General features: G+C 34.3%; 1 protein-coding gene across 1 annotated transcript; it reads right to left on the bottom strand.

Annotated features, from left to right (window-relative positions):
• Positions 1-1846: 1846 nt before the first annotated feature.
• Positions 1847-15610, bottom strand: LOC122579537 (protein timeless homolog). The gene is made up of 20 exons (XM_043751722.1): positions 15432-15610; positions 15166-15318; positions 14437-14596; positions 13255-13576; positions 12769-12906; positions 12151-12340; positions 11914-12044; positions 11592-11804; positions 10914-11080; positions 10106-10184; positions 7690-8295; positions 6172-6554; positions 5234-5350; positions 5045-5146; positions 4743-4928; positions 4272-4340; positions 3941-4153; positions 3158-3259; positions 2616-2834; positions 1847-2296 (listed from the first exon to the last, which is right to left on the bottom strand). The coding sequence occupies exons 1-20, from the start codon at positions 15526-15528 to the stop codon at positions 2038-2040; spliced, it is 3906 nt and encodes a 1301-aa protein (XP_043607657.1). The 5' UTR covers positions 15529-15610; the 3' UTR covers positions 1847-2037.
• Between the last annotated feature and the right edge of the window lie 516 nt (positions 15611-16126).

The following is a 16126-nucleotide window of genomic DNA, read 5'->3' as shown; positions in this document are numbered from 1 at the left end:
CTATGAGTTCCATGACTCAACCACTTTCAAACATCTAATTGCATCCAACAACTCTAAGATCATGGTGTTTGGCTACTAAACACTTTTCCAACAAACTCTAAATCTTCATGATAGAACTTTATTTCATGATTTCTAGCCAAACACCACCAACTATGAATTTCTTATTATGGGGGATTTTCCATTATCAATAGCTCTTTAAATCAAACTAACAAATTCTCAATTCAAAATATTAGGGTTCTTCTTGAAATTCTCAATTAACAAAAACCCCCCAAATTCTAAGATTAAGAACCCTAAATTTCAATAACAAATAAAACTAGGGTTATGAAAACAATACCTCAAGAATTAGAGACCAAGAATTAGGGTTTTCAAAATGAAATTCTTCCCCTTTTTCTTCCTTAAAATTTCGGTCACCACCACCTCCAAGTAAGCCCCAGACTTCAATCTCTAATTCAATTGGAGATGATTATAGTTATTTATCCAGAATTACAATTCTTTACTTTTAGTTTTTGAAGCCTCAAATACATGGATTTGAAGGGAATTAGAGGAAGAAGATAGTGAAAAGGATGAGTGGAAGTTTAGTGGGAAAACATGAGTCATCAAACTTGGTGGCTGGCTTTTCTCTCTGCTAGCCACGTCCCATAACATATTTTGTGGGTAAAATACCCGCTAGCCAATAAGGTTCCAACTAAATTAACCCCTTAACTCAAAACAAAATACTAGGAAATTAATTTAGTGTCAAAACTATGAAAGGGTTAATTTTTATTTACCTTAAAATATTGGGGTGTTACATTGACCTTCACCGATAGAGTTTTTTCTTATGTCTCGGTTTATCTGTAATTGGCATAAGTTTTTTTCAACCTTTTTGCAACCTTAGGAGTTAAAGTTTTAAGATGAATATAGATTATGTTTATTTTGTTGTACTTTAAATTTTGTAATGTGATTACTAGTACCTTGCTAGTTGATCCATTCTTTTAATAAAATAGTTTAATTGTCGTTCGGAAAAAAAAAAAAAAAAAAAAAAAAAACTATTCCGGTTTCACATTGTCTAGTTACATCAACCTGCAAAGTTGTTGCAACAACTGTTTTGTCATACATTGTCCCCTGAAACAAGATTTTCTAATTTTGCTTTCAACTTTAATAGTAAAACCGTAAATTCCCGTTGACGTGACATATTTTCGACCTTGAAACCAGATTTATAAATTCCGGTTTCAGTCTACGTTAGAGGTGTACAAAAAAACCGGGTTGGAACCCGAAACCGAAAACGAACCTGGTCAACAATCGGGTTTGACCTAACCCGGTTCGAGTTTGACCCAACCCGACGGTTACCAACCGGTTTAGGTTTTCGGTTTTGATTGTCAGTTAAAGACCGGGTTGAGATCGGGTCGGGTTCGGTTTTTTGCCAAAAAAACCGAGTCAACCCCAGTCATTAACCGGTCAAAGTTTGACCCCAAACTGGTTTCAAACAGGGTCGGGTTGGGTCAAACCGGTTTCGGGTCGGGTAGATATCGGTTCTTGTTCACCTCTAGTCTACGTGGACGAAACCGGAATTTATAAATCCGATTTTACAGGTTTCATAATTTTTTTATGAAATCTTGTTTGACACAAAGTAATGTCTAGATGTCCATTTAAAAAAAAATTCCTTATTTTTACAAAACGAACGAAGAAAAGTGCTTTTTTAATTCTGAAAAAAAGCCTTTGGTGCATCGTCTTTTTTTAAACAGCAAACATCAACTTCATTTCTTAAAAGATTGCAAACAAGCAGCTATACGATCGTAGAGTACATCAATAGTTTGCTCCAAAACATACAACCAGAACAAAATAAATAAAAAGGTTACATCAAAAACTATTGCTCCAAAAAATAAAACATCTACTTCCCATAGAGATGCTGACATGAACACGAACATGGCCATTTACGGAATATATCCAAAGTAGTTAGAAAATTGGAAATTAGAACGTCACTTAAAATTGCCTGATAGTATTAATCTTCAATCTATCATATCTTTATATACTTTACTAACAATAGTTACAGTCATCTCTTTAGTCTTCATCATCTGCATCTATGACCATTCTCAGTTTTCTTCTTGGACCACTAACATTTGGAGCTGTAACTGGACTTGCATTGCTCCCAAAATCAGTTAGTTCATCAGCCAAATCGTCAGTAAGTCCGTGATCTTCCAGATAATCCTCATTTTCAATAATCATGGCGTCCCCCTGTGGTCCACTGCCAACTTGATTAACTTCGGCATCTATTACATTGTTAGTGTGATTTGTTTGTGAAAGCCTTTTACTTTTCGTTCTGCAAAGAAAAATAAAATAACATTAGAATAGCTAAAACACTAATGTGGAATCCAGTTTTCATCCCCTGGACACGTTTTTTATACTAGCTAAGGCTTATAACATATTCCATTGGACGCAATACCACAAATTGGTCAAATAACCTAGCTAATAGAAAACTTCACAAATGAACCCATTTTGAATACCGGAGATCCAGGTTAACATTCATTTTTATTTTTTGATTTAATATTTGAAAGCAAAGCGAAACATTTCCAGCATCTCAATTCAAGGTGTAGCATCCGATATATTGTTCATAGCAGTTCAATCTGCAAGTGAGATACCTAAATGCCGAGCTGAGTACAATGTTATCAGAATCATCTGATAGTTTATCACTGTTTTGGTCTGGTATTTCCTCGGTAAGGACCAATTTTTGCGTTGTTTTGCTCCTAAAAGATTCAATAATCATGGCATCCCCTTGTGGCCCACTGCCAACTTGATTAACTTCAGCATCTATTACATTATTGGTGTGATTTGTTTGTGCAAACCTTTTACTTTTATTTCTGCAAAGAAACATTAAAATATAGCTAATCAACACAAATGTAGAAACCAGTTTTCATCCCCTGGACACATTTTCTGTACTAGCTAGTGCATGTAACATATTCCATTGGACCATATTCCACAAATTGGTCGAATAACTTAGCTGATGGAAAACTTTAGAAACTAACCAATTTCGAATACCACAAAACCAGATTAACACTCATTCTAATTTTTTTGATATCTGAAAACAAAGAGAAGCATTTCTGGCATCTAAATTCAAGTTGTAGCTACCGATATCTTGTGCATAGCGGTTGTGAAATCTTAGACCAAAAGAAATGAATATTACCTAAATGAGCTGAGTGCAATGTTGTCAGAATCATCTGATAGTTTATCGCTGTTCTGGTCTGCTATTTCCTCAGTAGGGAACACGTTTTGCTTTGTTTTGCTCCTAAAAGATCCAGTAATTATACTAGCTCCAACCAATGCAATGTGACAGTTGCAAGATAAGTATAGAAACAATAATGGGTAAACAATATTATCACCGCAGAAAACACCATTTTCATATAAATTTTTTTTCGAATGGCATAAAATGTATGGAGAATGTCTACACACCTTGTATGGGGTAAATACTAAAATACGGCCTAACAGGGATATTCCAGTAACCATTTCCCTAGGGAGGTTGAATTTGAGACCTCTTATGAGGACATCTGTCACCTACCATTTGGCCACCTTAGTGGTGGGTTTTTTAAAAAAAACCTTGTATATCATATTAAAAAAAAATATAAACCAGCGCATTTGTCCATGAGTGACGAATAGTCAAATATAGAAGAAATAACAAGCTAGAAGTGGCAATTTCTACTTGTATACTTATAAACAGGTCAATAAGTTACATTTTATCTCAAATGGGTTAAATCTGCAAAATAAATTTAAAAGGGGCAAAACAGTCCAGAGGTCGCCCAGAGTTCTAAAACCTTCTAGATCATTTCATTTATAATATTATACTACGAGTATTACTGTTATATAATAATGATTGTAATCATGTTTGACACACTGATTATATATTAAATAGTCAAATAAAAAAAAAACAATAACTTACAAAATGATCAGCTAATCAAACATATGATGATACCTTTTCTTAAGTGATGATAGTGTTTCTCCATCTGAAACTGTTGTATCTTCTTCACCGTCTTCATCCCTCAGATGCAAGTCATCACTTGACTTCTGCTTACGGAGTCGCAAGCCAAGCTGCCTAAGCTTCCGCGAAATTTGTGCTGCTGTGAATGTGCCCTCACCATCTAGTGCACTTGCAATCATTTGATTGCATTTCTTTTGACCTTTAAACCTTAATAAAACATAAAATTTCAGATAGTAATTTACAATACAAATAAATAATTGTTTAAAACAAAATCCAAATTACATACTTTTGATATAAGAAACATCTTGAATAAAAAAAGACTCACTGCTCAAATAAAGTTTTGATCTTCATCTCTTGATCTTCACTGAATGCACGTACCCTTTTTCTGACAAACCTGAGAAGCAAGACCATACGTTAGATAACAGCCCTTGATTTTAAGATGCCAAAAGTTTAAGAATCTTTCTCCGCTGTGCAAGAATTTCTTTTTCCAGCTCACACAGATCATAAATTAGAATTGACAAAACGAGTTGGTTGGATGAAAGCTCCAACATAGAGGTCAAAATGGCTAATATTGGGTACTTGGTTGAATTGGTTTGGGTAAGCAAAAAATAAGTATCAAATAAACCGATTTAGGAGGTGGAACGTATTAAAAATACAACTTTTAAGGGACTTTTGACCTGCTTCCTTTTGAACATAGCCCATTTGCCCGTCATAAAAAACAAAAACCAAATCAACTCAATGGGTCAAAATCATCCCGCTTGAGCTGTATCACAAAAGCTACGGAAAAAGTACTTACATAGGTTGCTGTGGTGATGTATCCATGGCGTTACCATGAATACTAGAGACATTCATATCACCTGTTCTCCTCTTTGATGAAACTTTCAATCCCATCTCTTTAAGCTTCTTGGAAATCTGAGCTGGTAAAACCTCTAAATTAAGTTCTGCTACTATACGTTGACTGCAATCCGGAAATTCTTTATACCTGAAATGACCATTCCATTTGACAAGATGCAGTTAAGCAAGTGCATGCATGTTAAAGTTCATACACAATTGTTTTATCTAAGGAGAAGTAATATACTTAAATTGTAGTTTACTTACTTCTCGAAAAGATCCTTCAGTTTTTCTACTAGTGCATCATCAAGAACAAGTGGCTTCAATCTTTTACGTGCTCTACCTTGTTTCTGCTCTATAGGATGTTCTCTAAAGAAAAGAAGAGATAATGGTCAAGAAAGATAAGACCAATAGAAGCAGTTTTAAATGTGAAACTAAATAAAAGAAAAGTAATACTTATTAAGTTCTTCCGCTGGGTCGGTTTGTTGGATCATGCTTTCTCTCCCTTCTCCAAAATTCGACTTGGTTCTTTTTGAGGTCTTTTGCACTTGGGCTTCATCAGGATTTTCCTCGCTACACATCAATTAAATTATCACATGGGATACATAAAAGTAGAGAAGATAAAAGTGAATAAGGAATAAAAATCCCCAGGCAATAAGCAGACATGGCAATGATTAAGGTTACATTTTATCTCTAACAGGTAAAACAAAATATCTAACTTATAAGAAACCATGAAAAATAAGTTGAGAGTTGCCCAGATGAGACTTAACTGCATAAAACCTTTCTAAATTAATTTTATTCAAAAAATTTTGATCTTTAATAAAATTATTGATTATACATATAATATAAGTTAATTATACAACAAATGGATATTGCATAAGAAGGCCACCAAACTATTTACCATTTTCCATTAAGGCGTCCCACATACTAAAACCTTTTTATAGGCCACCACGTATGTAAAGCTTTTTGTTATACCAAGCCCGTCGAATACATGCTAATTGACAAAGATAAACTTACAACTTCAATTTTTTTTTAAAAAAAACTTGGTTATCTATTCTATAATGTAAAGTCAAAAACCATTGAATAGTCAACAAAGTATTTGTCATCCAGCAGATTTTTGGCCAAAGTTGACATAAACAAAAGTCGATACATGCTTGGGTTGCCTATAATGTAGTTTCAGTAGTTAAGTAGCCTTGATGAAAAAATGAGTTGGCTGGGCTCCTTGTACATTATCCCTGCTTAAGTTGTAGACAAAAGTGCTTCTGGTCAGTGCACACAAATATGGCCCATGTTGTTTCCCACTACTAATGACAAAACCTTCTTAGTTTCCAACCACTAATGACAAATGAAAGAATAAAACTAAATTGGCCAACGAACCAAGGACACCTCCTTACCTCTGGTCACCATCTCCCCAAAGAGGTACAACAACATCAGCTTCATCATCACCAAGTGCATCGGCTAAGCTTTTTCTAACCCATCCATTTCTACCAGAGGTAGCAGTTTCACCAAGATCTTCATGTGAGGGATCATCTCCCCTCTTTCTATAATCGTTTCTCATTTTGCCAAGATCTTGTAGCATTGATTCACAATTAATGTAATGACATTCTTTACGTGTCTTCCAAAAGAGAACTTCCACAAATAAAAGAGGATCACTCTTCATTTTCCTCAGCATTCTCCTAACCAGACATGTAAGAAATGAGACGATATTCTCGTATTCTTTGCTTGAACATAACTTCTGCTCTTCCAAGATAGTATTAAATATGATGAGAAGCGATAGCTGCATCCAAAATCCAATTGTAAGCTTACATACTATAGACAAGAGGTGGCATAGGGTAACGTATCAAAAAAGGTAACTTTTGGTATAAGTCAACTTGGATCGAGTTTATCCAAAACACATTAGGAATGGTTGGCTACTCCTTACTGTAATGAGATTTGTTTATGATTCATGATGGTTATGAGCGGTTTAATGAGGTATGGGATGATTGTGGTTTTCTCCCAAGTATATCCGTATGGTTAAACTTTAGATTATGGAACCACAAGCCAGTTGCAAATGTAGTTGTATGACTCAAAAATGTATTCATGAGTTGTAGATTTTAATGACTTTCCAATTCACTAAGCGTTGTTGTGATGTTCACATTTCTTAAGCACAAATGATGATCGAGCGGCAAGGGGGAAAATGTTGCACATTGAGCAACGTGGAATGCCTACATGATGTCAAACGAATCTCGGCAACATACTGAGATGCATCTTATTTACACCCCATTTTTGTAAAATGGTTGTAAAACAACGTGGATAACTAAGTAAATAAATAGCTTTTTGGCAAACTTAGAAGCCATATAAATGTATGCATACACTTTTAAAATGATTAAAAGATGGCCTTGATAAAAGGGGTAAACAGATTGTGATGTTCGCGATTGTTGGGTACCAGGCGAAAGCAGCAAAACAACTGCTACTGCGGTGGTGTAACACATACAAAGCACCAGCCACAGCAGCAGAGGTTTTATGTTGGTGTCATGTTACTCTAAGGTAGAAATGACTATGTCAATAGTTATAAGTTTAAAGTTTTTTAAAATTATTTTAATAATAATGATGTATACATACAAAATATAACCAAAAAAAGACTTCACAGATGTAAGAAACCGCTAAAAAAGGCTTAAGTTATCGCTTTCCAGAAAGGGATTTCTTTTAGTTTTGGAAAGCTCATCATGATAGGTAGTCTATTAGGAGACTACTATGTCATGACAGGGTAATACTTTTTTCTCATTTTTATGCATATGTTTACACATAAGGCCATTAAGAGATTAATAATAATAATCCCAATATTTATAAGCAAATGGATAAAAATTAAGCCTCTGTTAGTAACCATAACAAACTATATCTCACTAAGTACTGACACAATTTAGACTTAGTACCTGGTATAGCATTGGAGAGAGTTCCAGATCTTCACAAATTCTTCTCAGTGCACATATAATGTAATGATTAGTTCTAATAGAATTGCTTTTGTAAAATTTCAGCAGCCAACACAAGTTTTGGATTATGGTGCCATTTGCAAGGGAAGACACCAATGAAGAGGCTTTAAAGTCAACTTCATTTGTTGCATCTTGCTGTTCATCAGAAGATGAAACATCTGAGAAATAATCATCGTTAGCCTTAGGGTTAGCACATTTAGACTTGTTTTCTGTCTGTGGCAAATCGGGTTCAATATCTTCTGTTTCCTGTTTAGTTGCACCAGCCTGATCAGACTCTCCTGGAGATATGTCATCATCATTTTTATCAACACTTGAACCTTGTGGCAACTCTTTTTCTAGTATGCTCATATTCTCGTCTTTTTCTCCCCTAACAGTTAAATCCTCATTCTGATCAATAACCTGGTCTGTATCATTAGCATTGTTCTGATGAGTAACTTGGTCCACCCCATTAGCAGCGTTGTTCTGAGCAGTAGCTTGGTCTTCCCTATTAGCATCATTATTTGGGGCTGAGGCTTTCTTCTTTCTTTTCTTCCTTGACTTCTTAGCAACCTATCACAGTATAGGTTCATATCAATTAGTGTCCAAAAGGCCTTATACATCCATAGACATGTTTATATGTATATAAAAATATAAATACTTACACATACATACATAGATATACAAAATAATAAGGACATGCAGATCCAGCCTCGAATAAACAGGTTCAAAAGACAGTCATCAAAGATACGTTCATCTTGACACCTAACTATTAAAATTTGTGCAGTAATTCACAACCCAGCCATTAATTAATTAAAGAGAAAAAAAAGAGTTCTGATCACTAGGGTTGTAAGCTGTAACAATTCATTTAGCAAGGTTTCGTTTTAATATTTAAACCATCGTCCTTGATGTTCATCAACCGTGACACCACATATTTGACTTTCAACCAATAAGTTGGTTTTTCAAAGTTATGAAGAATATATGTTAAGCCGCACATGGGAAAAGTTTCCTCACACAGAATCAAGAATGCTCATGTGAACATCCATTGGGAAGTGTTTCCTCTCACAAGTAAATACATCTCCATAGACATATGATGTTTATCAACTTCTAGGTTCAAGGTCCAATGTGCATTCCGCCACAAAATTGACTCATTTGGAATTCACATTAGTCCATGGTATGAGCACAGTTGTTTCCTAAGATTTGTCATTAAGTGCATCTTCTTCTTGCACTGTGTGCACCTATACAAACTATTTGAAGATAGATAGACAAGTTTATGTGTTCCACTGTATTCCTTGAGAAACTATCAGGCTCATTTATTTTTAGTGAAAATCTAGCAACGGGCTAACAGTATGATACACTAAACCTATTTCGAGTTTTTTTGAGATTGTATAAGCTTGGAAAAACCTAATTTGAGTTTTTGTGAAATTTGTATTAGATTGGCAAGCATGCAAATGCCTTTGATCATCTAAAAGTTGGCCCATGATATACTTGGCATTAGCCCCTATGGTGTTTGGGGAGTTACCCAGGTGAGAAATGATACATTTACATATATGGTGATGGCTTAACATGACATAGATTTCTTTAAAGTCCAGATTGGTAGTTTCACTAATTCTGTCTTCCCTTATACCTTTGCCAAAAGACCTTTGAAAATCAATACATGATATCTAGGATTTCACAAGTTCCATTAATATGAACAAAATATAACATCAATTAACTTGCGCTTACACCCCTAACTGAAATGAGACACAAACAGACATTTGGCACTGATGCTTGGCATGATGTAGTAATGCCTAGAAGGTGGATACTCTAATTTGGGTTATCTAGCTCACTGCACATGCCATTTTAAAGGATATATTTTATCAAGTTTCATACCATACGGTTGACATTATCAAACTCCTAAGATCTTTTACTGTGTGTATGTAAATGAGTAAAATCAATGGTAAGGTATCTTGATCCAGTAGTCTAAACTAAGGTCCCTGCTCTCTCTATTGAATACATATCTCTTAAAATAAAGGTCAAAATTATGGCTGATGTTCTAGTAACTTAACACTTGAAAGTTCCTATCTAGTTCTTTCAAGTTTCCTGGCCATGAGTTGCAACTTGTATTTGTAAGTCGATTATTCTCATCATGATTGGTAACAGCTGACGTGCTTATCAGAAATCTTATAGAGTATACATCGAATAATAAGAAATTAAATTATAAAAAAGGAAGACATGCTTTCATCTCAACTTTCTTATCACAGTTGATAGAATAGTAATCAAAAATAACATGCATAAAAGTATGGCTTGGTGAATGCATGGCCCGACACAAGCGCATAAAAGCATGATAATTTAATAAAAACATCAAAAGATTATGTAATTTGGACACCAGAACAAAACATACCCGCAACGTACCACGTGATTGAAGGTTCTCCATTAGCCGTATTACTATATGAATTGTCTCAACCAAATCAGAAAGATCACTGATATTAAAGCAAGATGAAACTATAAGAGAATGATAAGTTAAAGAAAAGGTGGCAATGTTAGTTTTAAAATTTAGAGAATTATGAAGAGGTTTTATCTAAAAAATATATCACTTTAGTAGCAAATGTTTAGCTTATCTAGAAACCTCCCTTAACCCATGTGCATTCATTTATTATCGATTATACATGCTAAATTTTTTATTCTATGGTTGGCTTGACACAAAGAACTTGTGACAGAAAAAGCAAGAAAACATTACTTCTTTGGTCCTTACTAATTTTGATGCTGAAAAATAAATACATATATTCTAAGTTAACCAAACAAACCTGTGTTTGATTTAGAAATCGTTTTTCATCTCCCTTGAGTTTACAAAAAAAAGTACTCCCTACGTTCCATTAAAAGTGTCCTATTTTGAAACTTTGAGCTTAAATATTTTTTGTGTTTTCTAAAACTTGATGAAAACTATACCAATAAAAACACTTTTAAAACACAATCAATTCATATAATTTTCATCAAGTATTATCTAACACAAAGAAAAATTATTTAAACTCAAAGGTGAAATAGTTGGACTTTGAAAATTCAAAACTTGACACTTTTATATATTCCCCATATTTGAAAATACAGGAGCCTAAACAGTTCATATGTATTAACTGGGAAGCATCAAATATGTTTCTTGTCAAAATGAAAGTCAATACAGAACTGTTAGCTAATCATGATATAAGCAAAGGAACCTTTTTGGTTGTTTGTGTGGATTAAATGCCTTGATCAGACTGAACAAAAAATAGGTCATCCCTTGGTCTGTTTGATCATAAAATAATTTGTAAAGAAGAACACGGGCAGTCTGAGGCTCATTTGACTCTTCAGGTGACAGCTTCAGCACCAAATCTAACATATTTATCTACAAAACAAATAATACCGTTCAATTAGGAACTCAACTGTTAGGTCAGTCTTATTTAAGTGCCTTTCACAAACAGAAAATATCTAATGGTCCAATAGAACAATCTTGAGGCTGTTATTAGAGCATTTGATGCATATAACTTGGGAGTTTACACAATGAATACGTATAATACATTATAACCCTAATTCCAAAGATAATTTTTTTTGAAAGACAATCTTTTCTACTCCTACTCCTAAACTACACGAATGCCTATGATGCACCTTCGGACTTACAATAATCTACTCTAACAAATGCGAAAAGTGGGACTCTAACCCAGATGGATTTCCCCAAGGACAAAGACCTTACCAATGAGCCACCAACCCCATTGGCTATATGAATACTATAGGAGCACTTGTAAGATGACATAACAATAACATTCTAATAGCTACATACTACATTTGTCTAGAGTGCAAGATCATGAAAGCGTCACATGTCTAGTAATTTCTTCAAGGATCAATATACCAAGACTCACCATTGTTTTTATGAGAGATCCTGCTGCAGAGAGAAATGTGTAGTTGTTCGTTTCCTTCAAACCATCAAATGCAGTACGCCACTTCGATACAACAAGTAGAAACATTGACTCATTCATTGTTTCAGAAATTGATCCGCATATGCTGCCTTTAAACAATGTGCTATCAGCATCACAATCTCTAGAAGACTCAGTTATACTGACATTAGCTTTAGGCTGTTAAGCATCAAAAACCCATTGAAATCAGGTACTAGTATTAGTTAGTCAGAAGAAAAAAAAAACACAACTATGGAGGAATATTAGCAAATTTAATATAGCATCTCACGTTTGAGCCAAGTAACTTGTGATTCTGGAAAGACATAACAAATTCAGCGACTTGAAAGAAAGTAGTGACATCATTATTTTCGATAGCATGGTGTTCTTTTTCTATATCCTCACGGATTGACTGCATTAAAACTGTTGAAAATACAACTTAGATATAAAATACGGACCAGCAATGTAAGAAAGCCAAATGAGGTAATATAACTACAAAAACACAGATAGCTTTAAACATGACACTCACTATTATAACCTCCTAACAAGAACTGATTAGTAAAATCATGGAGCAGACGAAGGATGTCATTGTTTGTTGTTGGCATTCTTCCGCTCTCCCATAGCATCTTTTTGGATGAACCATGTGGATTCTTATGACCTTTTAACAATTCATGAGAATCTGCACAAGGATTACCTTTCACCAGAACTTTGGAGCCATCCTGTTGAAAAAGTCAATCGATAAACTTAACAAAGAATACCTCAATAATAATGAAGGATACAATCGAAACTATATATGGGTTACCCCAGTTTATATTTTATCTCTGATATATAGTTAAAAAAGCTGACAGGGAGAATTGGGTAAAAGTGAAATACGTTGAAAATCACCAAAACATGTTTAAAATGCATTAAATTTCCTAAATCATTTTATCTGAAAATAGTTTGATTCTAATGGAAATGCAACACTTTTCCTAACCAATTAACGCACATTTATTCAAAAGTGAACAAAAAGTTTCACAAAAAGCGTTTCAGGTCAACCGAGCCCTCTTCAGTCCAAACGTAATATGACTGTTTCAGTGTTTTGACCTGTTACCCAACCCGCCTGACCAACATAGTCTTGTCACCTCTAAATTAAAAACTAAGTTTTTACCATAGTAACTCGGGTAAAAGATCCGCTGAAGGTTGATCGAGAACCCAGATTACATAGTATTGTTTGCCTTCTTTTTGCTTTTTCCTCTTCCATAAGAGACTTGAGATCAATAGCAGTAGCGTCTGCTTCCGCCTCCACCTGATGAACATAAGCAGTAGAGCTGATACCTCACGCGCTTCTCATTTAGTAATTACAGCAAAAATGGAAGTACCCATCCCCCAAAAACTTCTAAAAACATATAAATATTGAAGGTTATTCCAAGAAACTACTTGTATATTGTGGCACTACTCTGTTTTTGGGTAAAAAGGATACCCATTTAATTTTATACCAACAACAATATAACAGTTTAGTACAAGTATTGTGACTGTTATTGTGGGACTACTCAGCAGTGTATACTTGTAATTTGAGTATCTACAGAACGGTTAACATTGATTCTTTGACTTATCCATTTAATGTCGATATAATGTTAAAAACATAAATGAATACCTTTTTGTTGGCATCTAGATGAGCTCTTGCAATCAACTCAGGAACTTGACCCTTATATATGTAATAATAAGTCTCCAATAAAAGCAAGTTATCCTGACGGAAAATGCTACTTGCACCCCCAACATGTTGTGTCAAGACTAAGATCAAATCCATCACATTCTCATCAAACAACAGTTTTAAGAATCTATCTCTAAGAAGTATGAACTCAGAGGCTGATCCAGCAACTCTTTGCTGCATTGTGATATCTTGAACAGCTAAAATATTGCGAAATAAAGTAATTACCAGTTGCACCAACTTCCAGTCATCCTCCGTGAACAAATCCCTGTTTCAAAAAAAAATTAAACCACAGGGACAGCATCAAGCACCAAGATAACTAACGCAGTATGAGTTAATATCCACTGATCAAAAACAAGAACTGAACATATTAATTTTTAGTTACAAACAGAACCAAATAAACTTTAGACATTATTATTCACAAATTTAGGAAAGGCAGATATCCGCACTTTTACCACACATTCGTCCCAGCTAAGACTAGAACCCACAACCTCTTGGTTGGTGGTACCCTCAATAACCCCTAGACCAAGGCCCATATCTTTATCACTAATAGAATGATACAAATAGATGCAACACCTGATTAAAACTATAATGTGTAAGATAACTATTAGTCATACCATCCTAACATAGGACCCACCATACAAATAAAAACAATACTCAAAAGTAAAAACTATTTCCTCAGGGTATGCACTATGATCACATTCTAATGCTGCTGTCACCTTAAGATATATGGTCGTACTTTTGACATATATGCAAAATAAGATTGTCTTATAGCTAAAAATATAGACCAACAGTGAAGGACATCCAGTGATATAGTAAGTTAACGATTTTTTTTCACTACAATCTACAGCCTATATATAAGTACACCCTTCATTCCACAACAAGACTTAGGTCTGTTATCTTTAATAATTATTGTTATTGTAAATTGTATTATTGTAATAGGATGCGGATATCCAAAAAATCCTCGATAAAAACCAACTATTGTATATAAAACCATATGTTGAAGAATTTCTTCCTCGATATGTATATTTACTTACAATGATAACCATTTACACCTTCAGTTAAATAATAGAGATTTTCATTTATATTATGCAAATAAAATGCCAACTACAAACTTGATCGACATACCCTTCCAAATGCTCAAGTGGGCTCTCAAGAAGGGTAACTATCACAGGAATAGCATGACTGGAAGTGATCAAAGACTTCAAACCCCAAAGATATTCAATCTGTTGTGGTATATCTTTAGACGTTGGCTCAACTGGCATCGTAAGAAACACCAAAACCTTCACTGCATACACAACCATATATATGAAAGATCATTATCGGCAACTAAAATACTCCTTCAAGTCCCTTCAATTAGATAAAAGATAGCCTCTCTACATTTCAAATACAAGACCATGCTTGAATTATAAATATCAACTTCAAAACACGAAAAATCATCCTTTGTACTAAAAAATGTTCTAAAAACGGGCCGTTGAAAGTTAATTTTCTTGTTCTATTTAAGTCACCGAGCGACCTGATGACCAGATCATCAGATGAAATGGAGAACATGTTACATTTATTCCATCTTTATAGAACGGCAAACTATCCTACTCCTACTCTTAAATTACACGAAAGCCGACTTCTGAAAACCCCCCACAAATAATCCAACCCCGTAAAATTCATTGATCAGGTCATCAGGGTACCGAAAAAACAAAGTCCTTTTCTTTGTCCCATTTAAGTCATCAATGTATATATTCTATGGAATGGAATGGGATAGAATAGAAATCGGGTATTTAGATAGACACACACTCAAATTGCATACAAAAGCAACATTTATATGAGCAAAATAATAATAATGATAAAAATTGAGTATACCTGCATTTAGAACCAAAGGATTGTCATGTTGACAATACTGAATAATAGGCAAAATATCTTTCCCAACTATACTCCATTTACAAACTTGTTTAAACACTTGTCGACCTTCCGGATCGTCTCGCCTTAAAAACCGCAACAAATCCTTCAAATTATCTGTCCATCATTTTTGTATTTGTATTGTATATCAAAATTATTAACCTATGTATATATATAACTGGAAAAAAAAATCCATCTATACAAAATAGATATAAAAATTAAAAAGAGACCTGAACAGTATTCTCCGGTGGTGTATCCGATGGGATTGCCGTCATCGTCTTCTTCGATTATGCCGAGACCACCGCATATATAAGACAAATTTTCCATACCCCTTTTAGGGTTTTATAGATTAAAACTCAAATACTAGTAATAATAATTATATTGAAATCAATTTGAATAGCAGTGAAAGTGTTTGATTCTAAAAAGGTGAAAAGAAAATGAAGCGATTTATGACCGGATTTACTATAGAGATAGAGAGAGAATATTATATCGGTGGTGGGTTTTGAGGCTTTCTGGCGCCATTTTCATTTTTCTATTCCCGCGCTTTTTGTAAGTGTGAGGTTTTTTGACAGCGGAACCGATTCCGTACACCACCACGTTATAGTAATGCATTGAAAATCCTCTTAACTATGGAAGCGGGCGGGCTGGATTGATCATTACCCAAATGTATTTGATATACAAGAATGTAAAACATGTTTAGTAATACTTTTTCAAAATTTAATGGTATACAGATCATATTTTTTTTTATAGGGGTATTTATTAAACCCTCAATCAATTAACTCAGACCAAACTACGGTATTTGAATTGGTTTGAGCAGATTGAGTTATTAAGGTCTGATTTAGTGGTTTAAGTTTTGAAAAAACGGGTTATTTGATTCGGTTACGGTTTGAGCAAAAAAATACCGCAGAAAATCAGATCGGACCGT

The sequence above is a fragment of the Erigeron canadensis genome, chromosome 8 (assembly GCF_010389155.1).
Source record: "Erigeron canadensis isolate Cc75 chromosome 8, C_canadensis_v1, whole genome shotgun sequence".
In the NCBI taxonomy this organism is placed as follows: domain Eukaryota; kingdom Viridiplantae; phylum Streptophyta; class Magnoliopsida; order Asterales; family Asteraceae; genus Erigeron; species Erigeron canadensis.
Note: the sequence above shows the minus strand (reverse complement) of the source record. Positions and strands in the feature narration are given on the sequence as shown.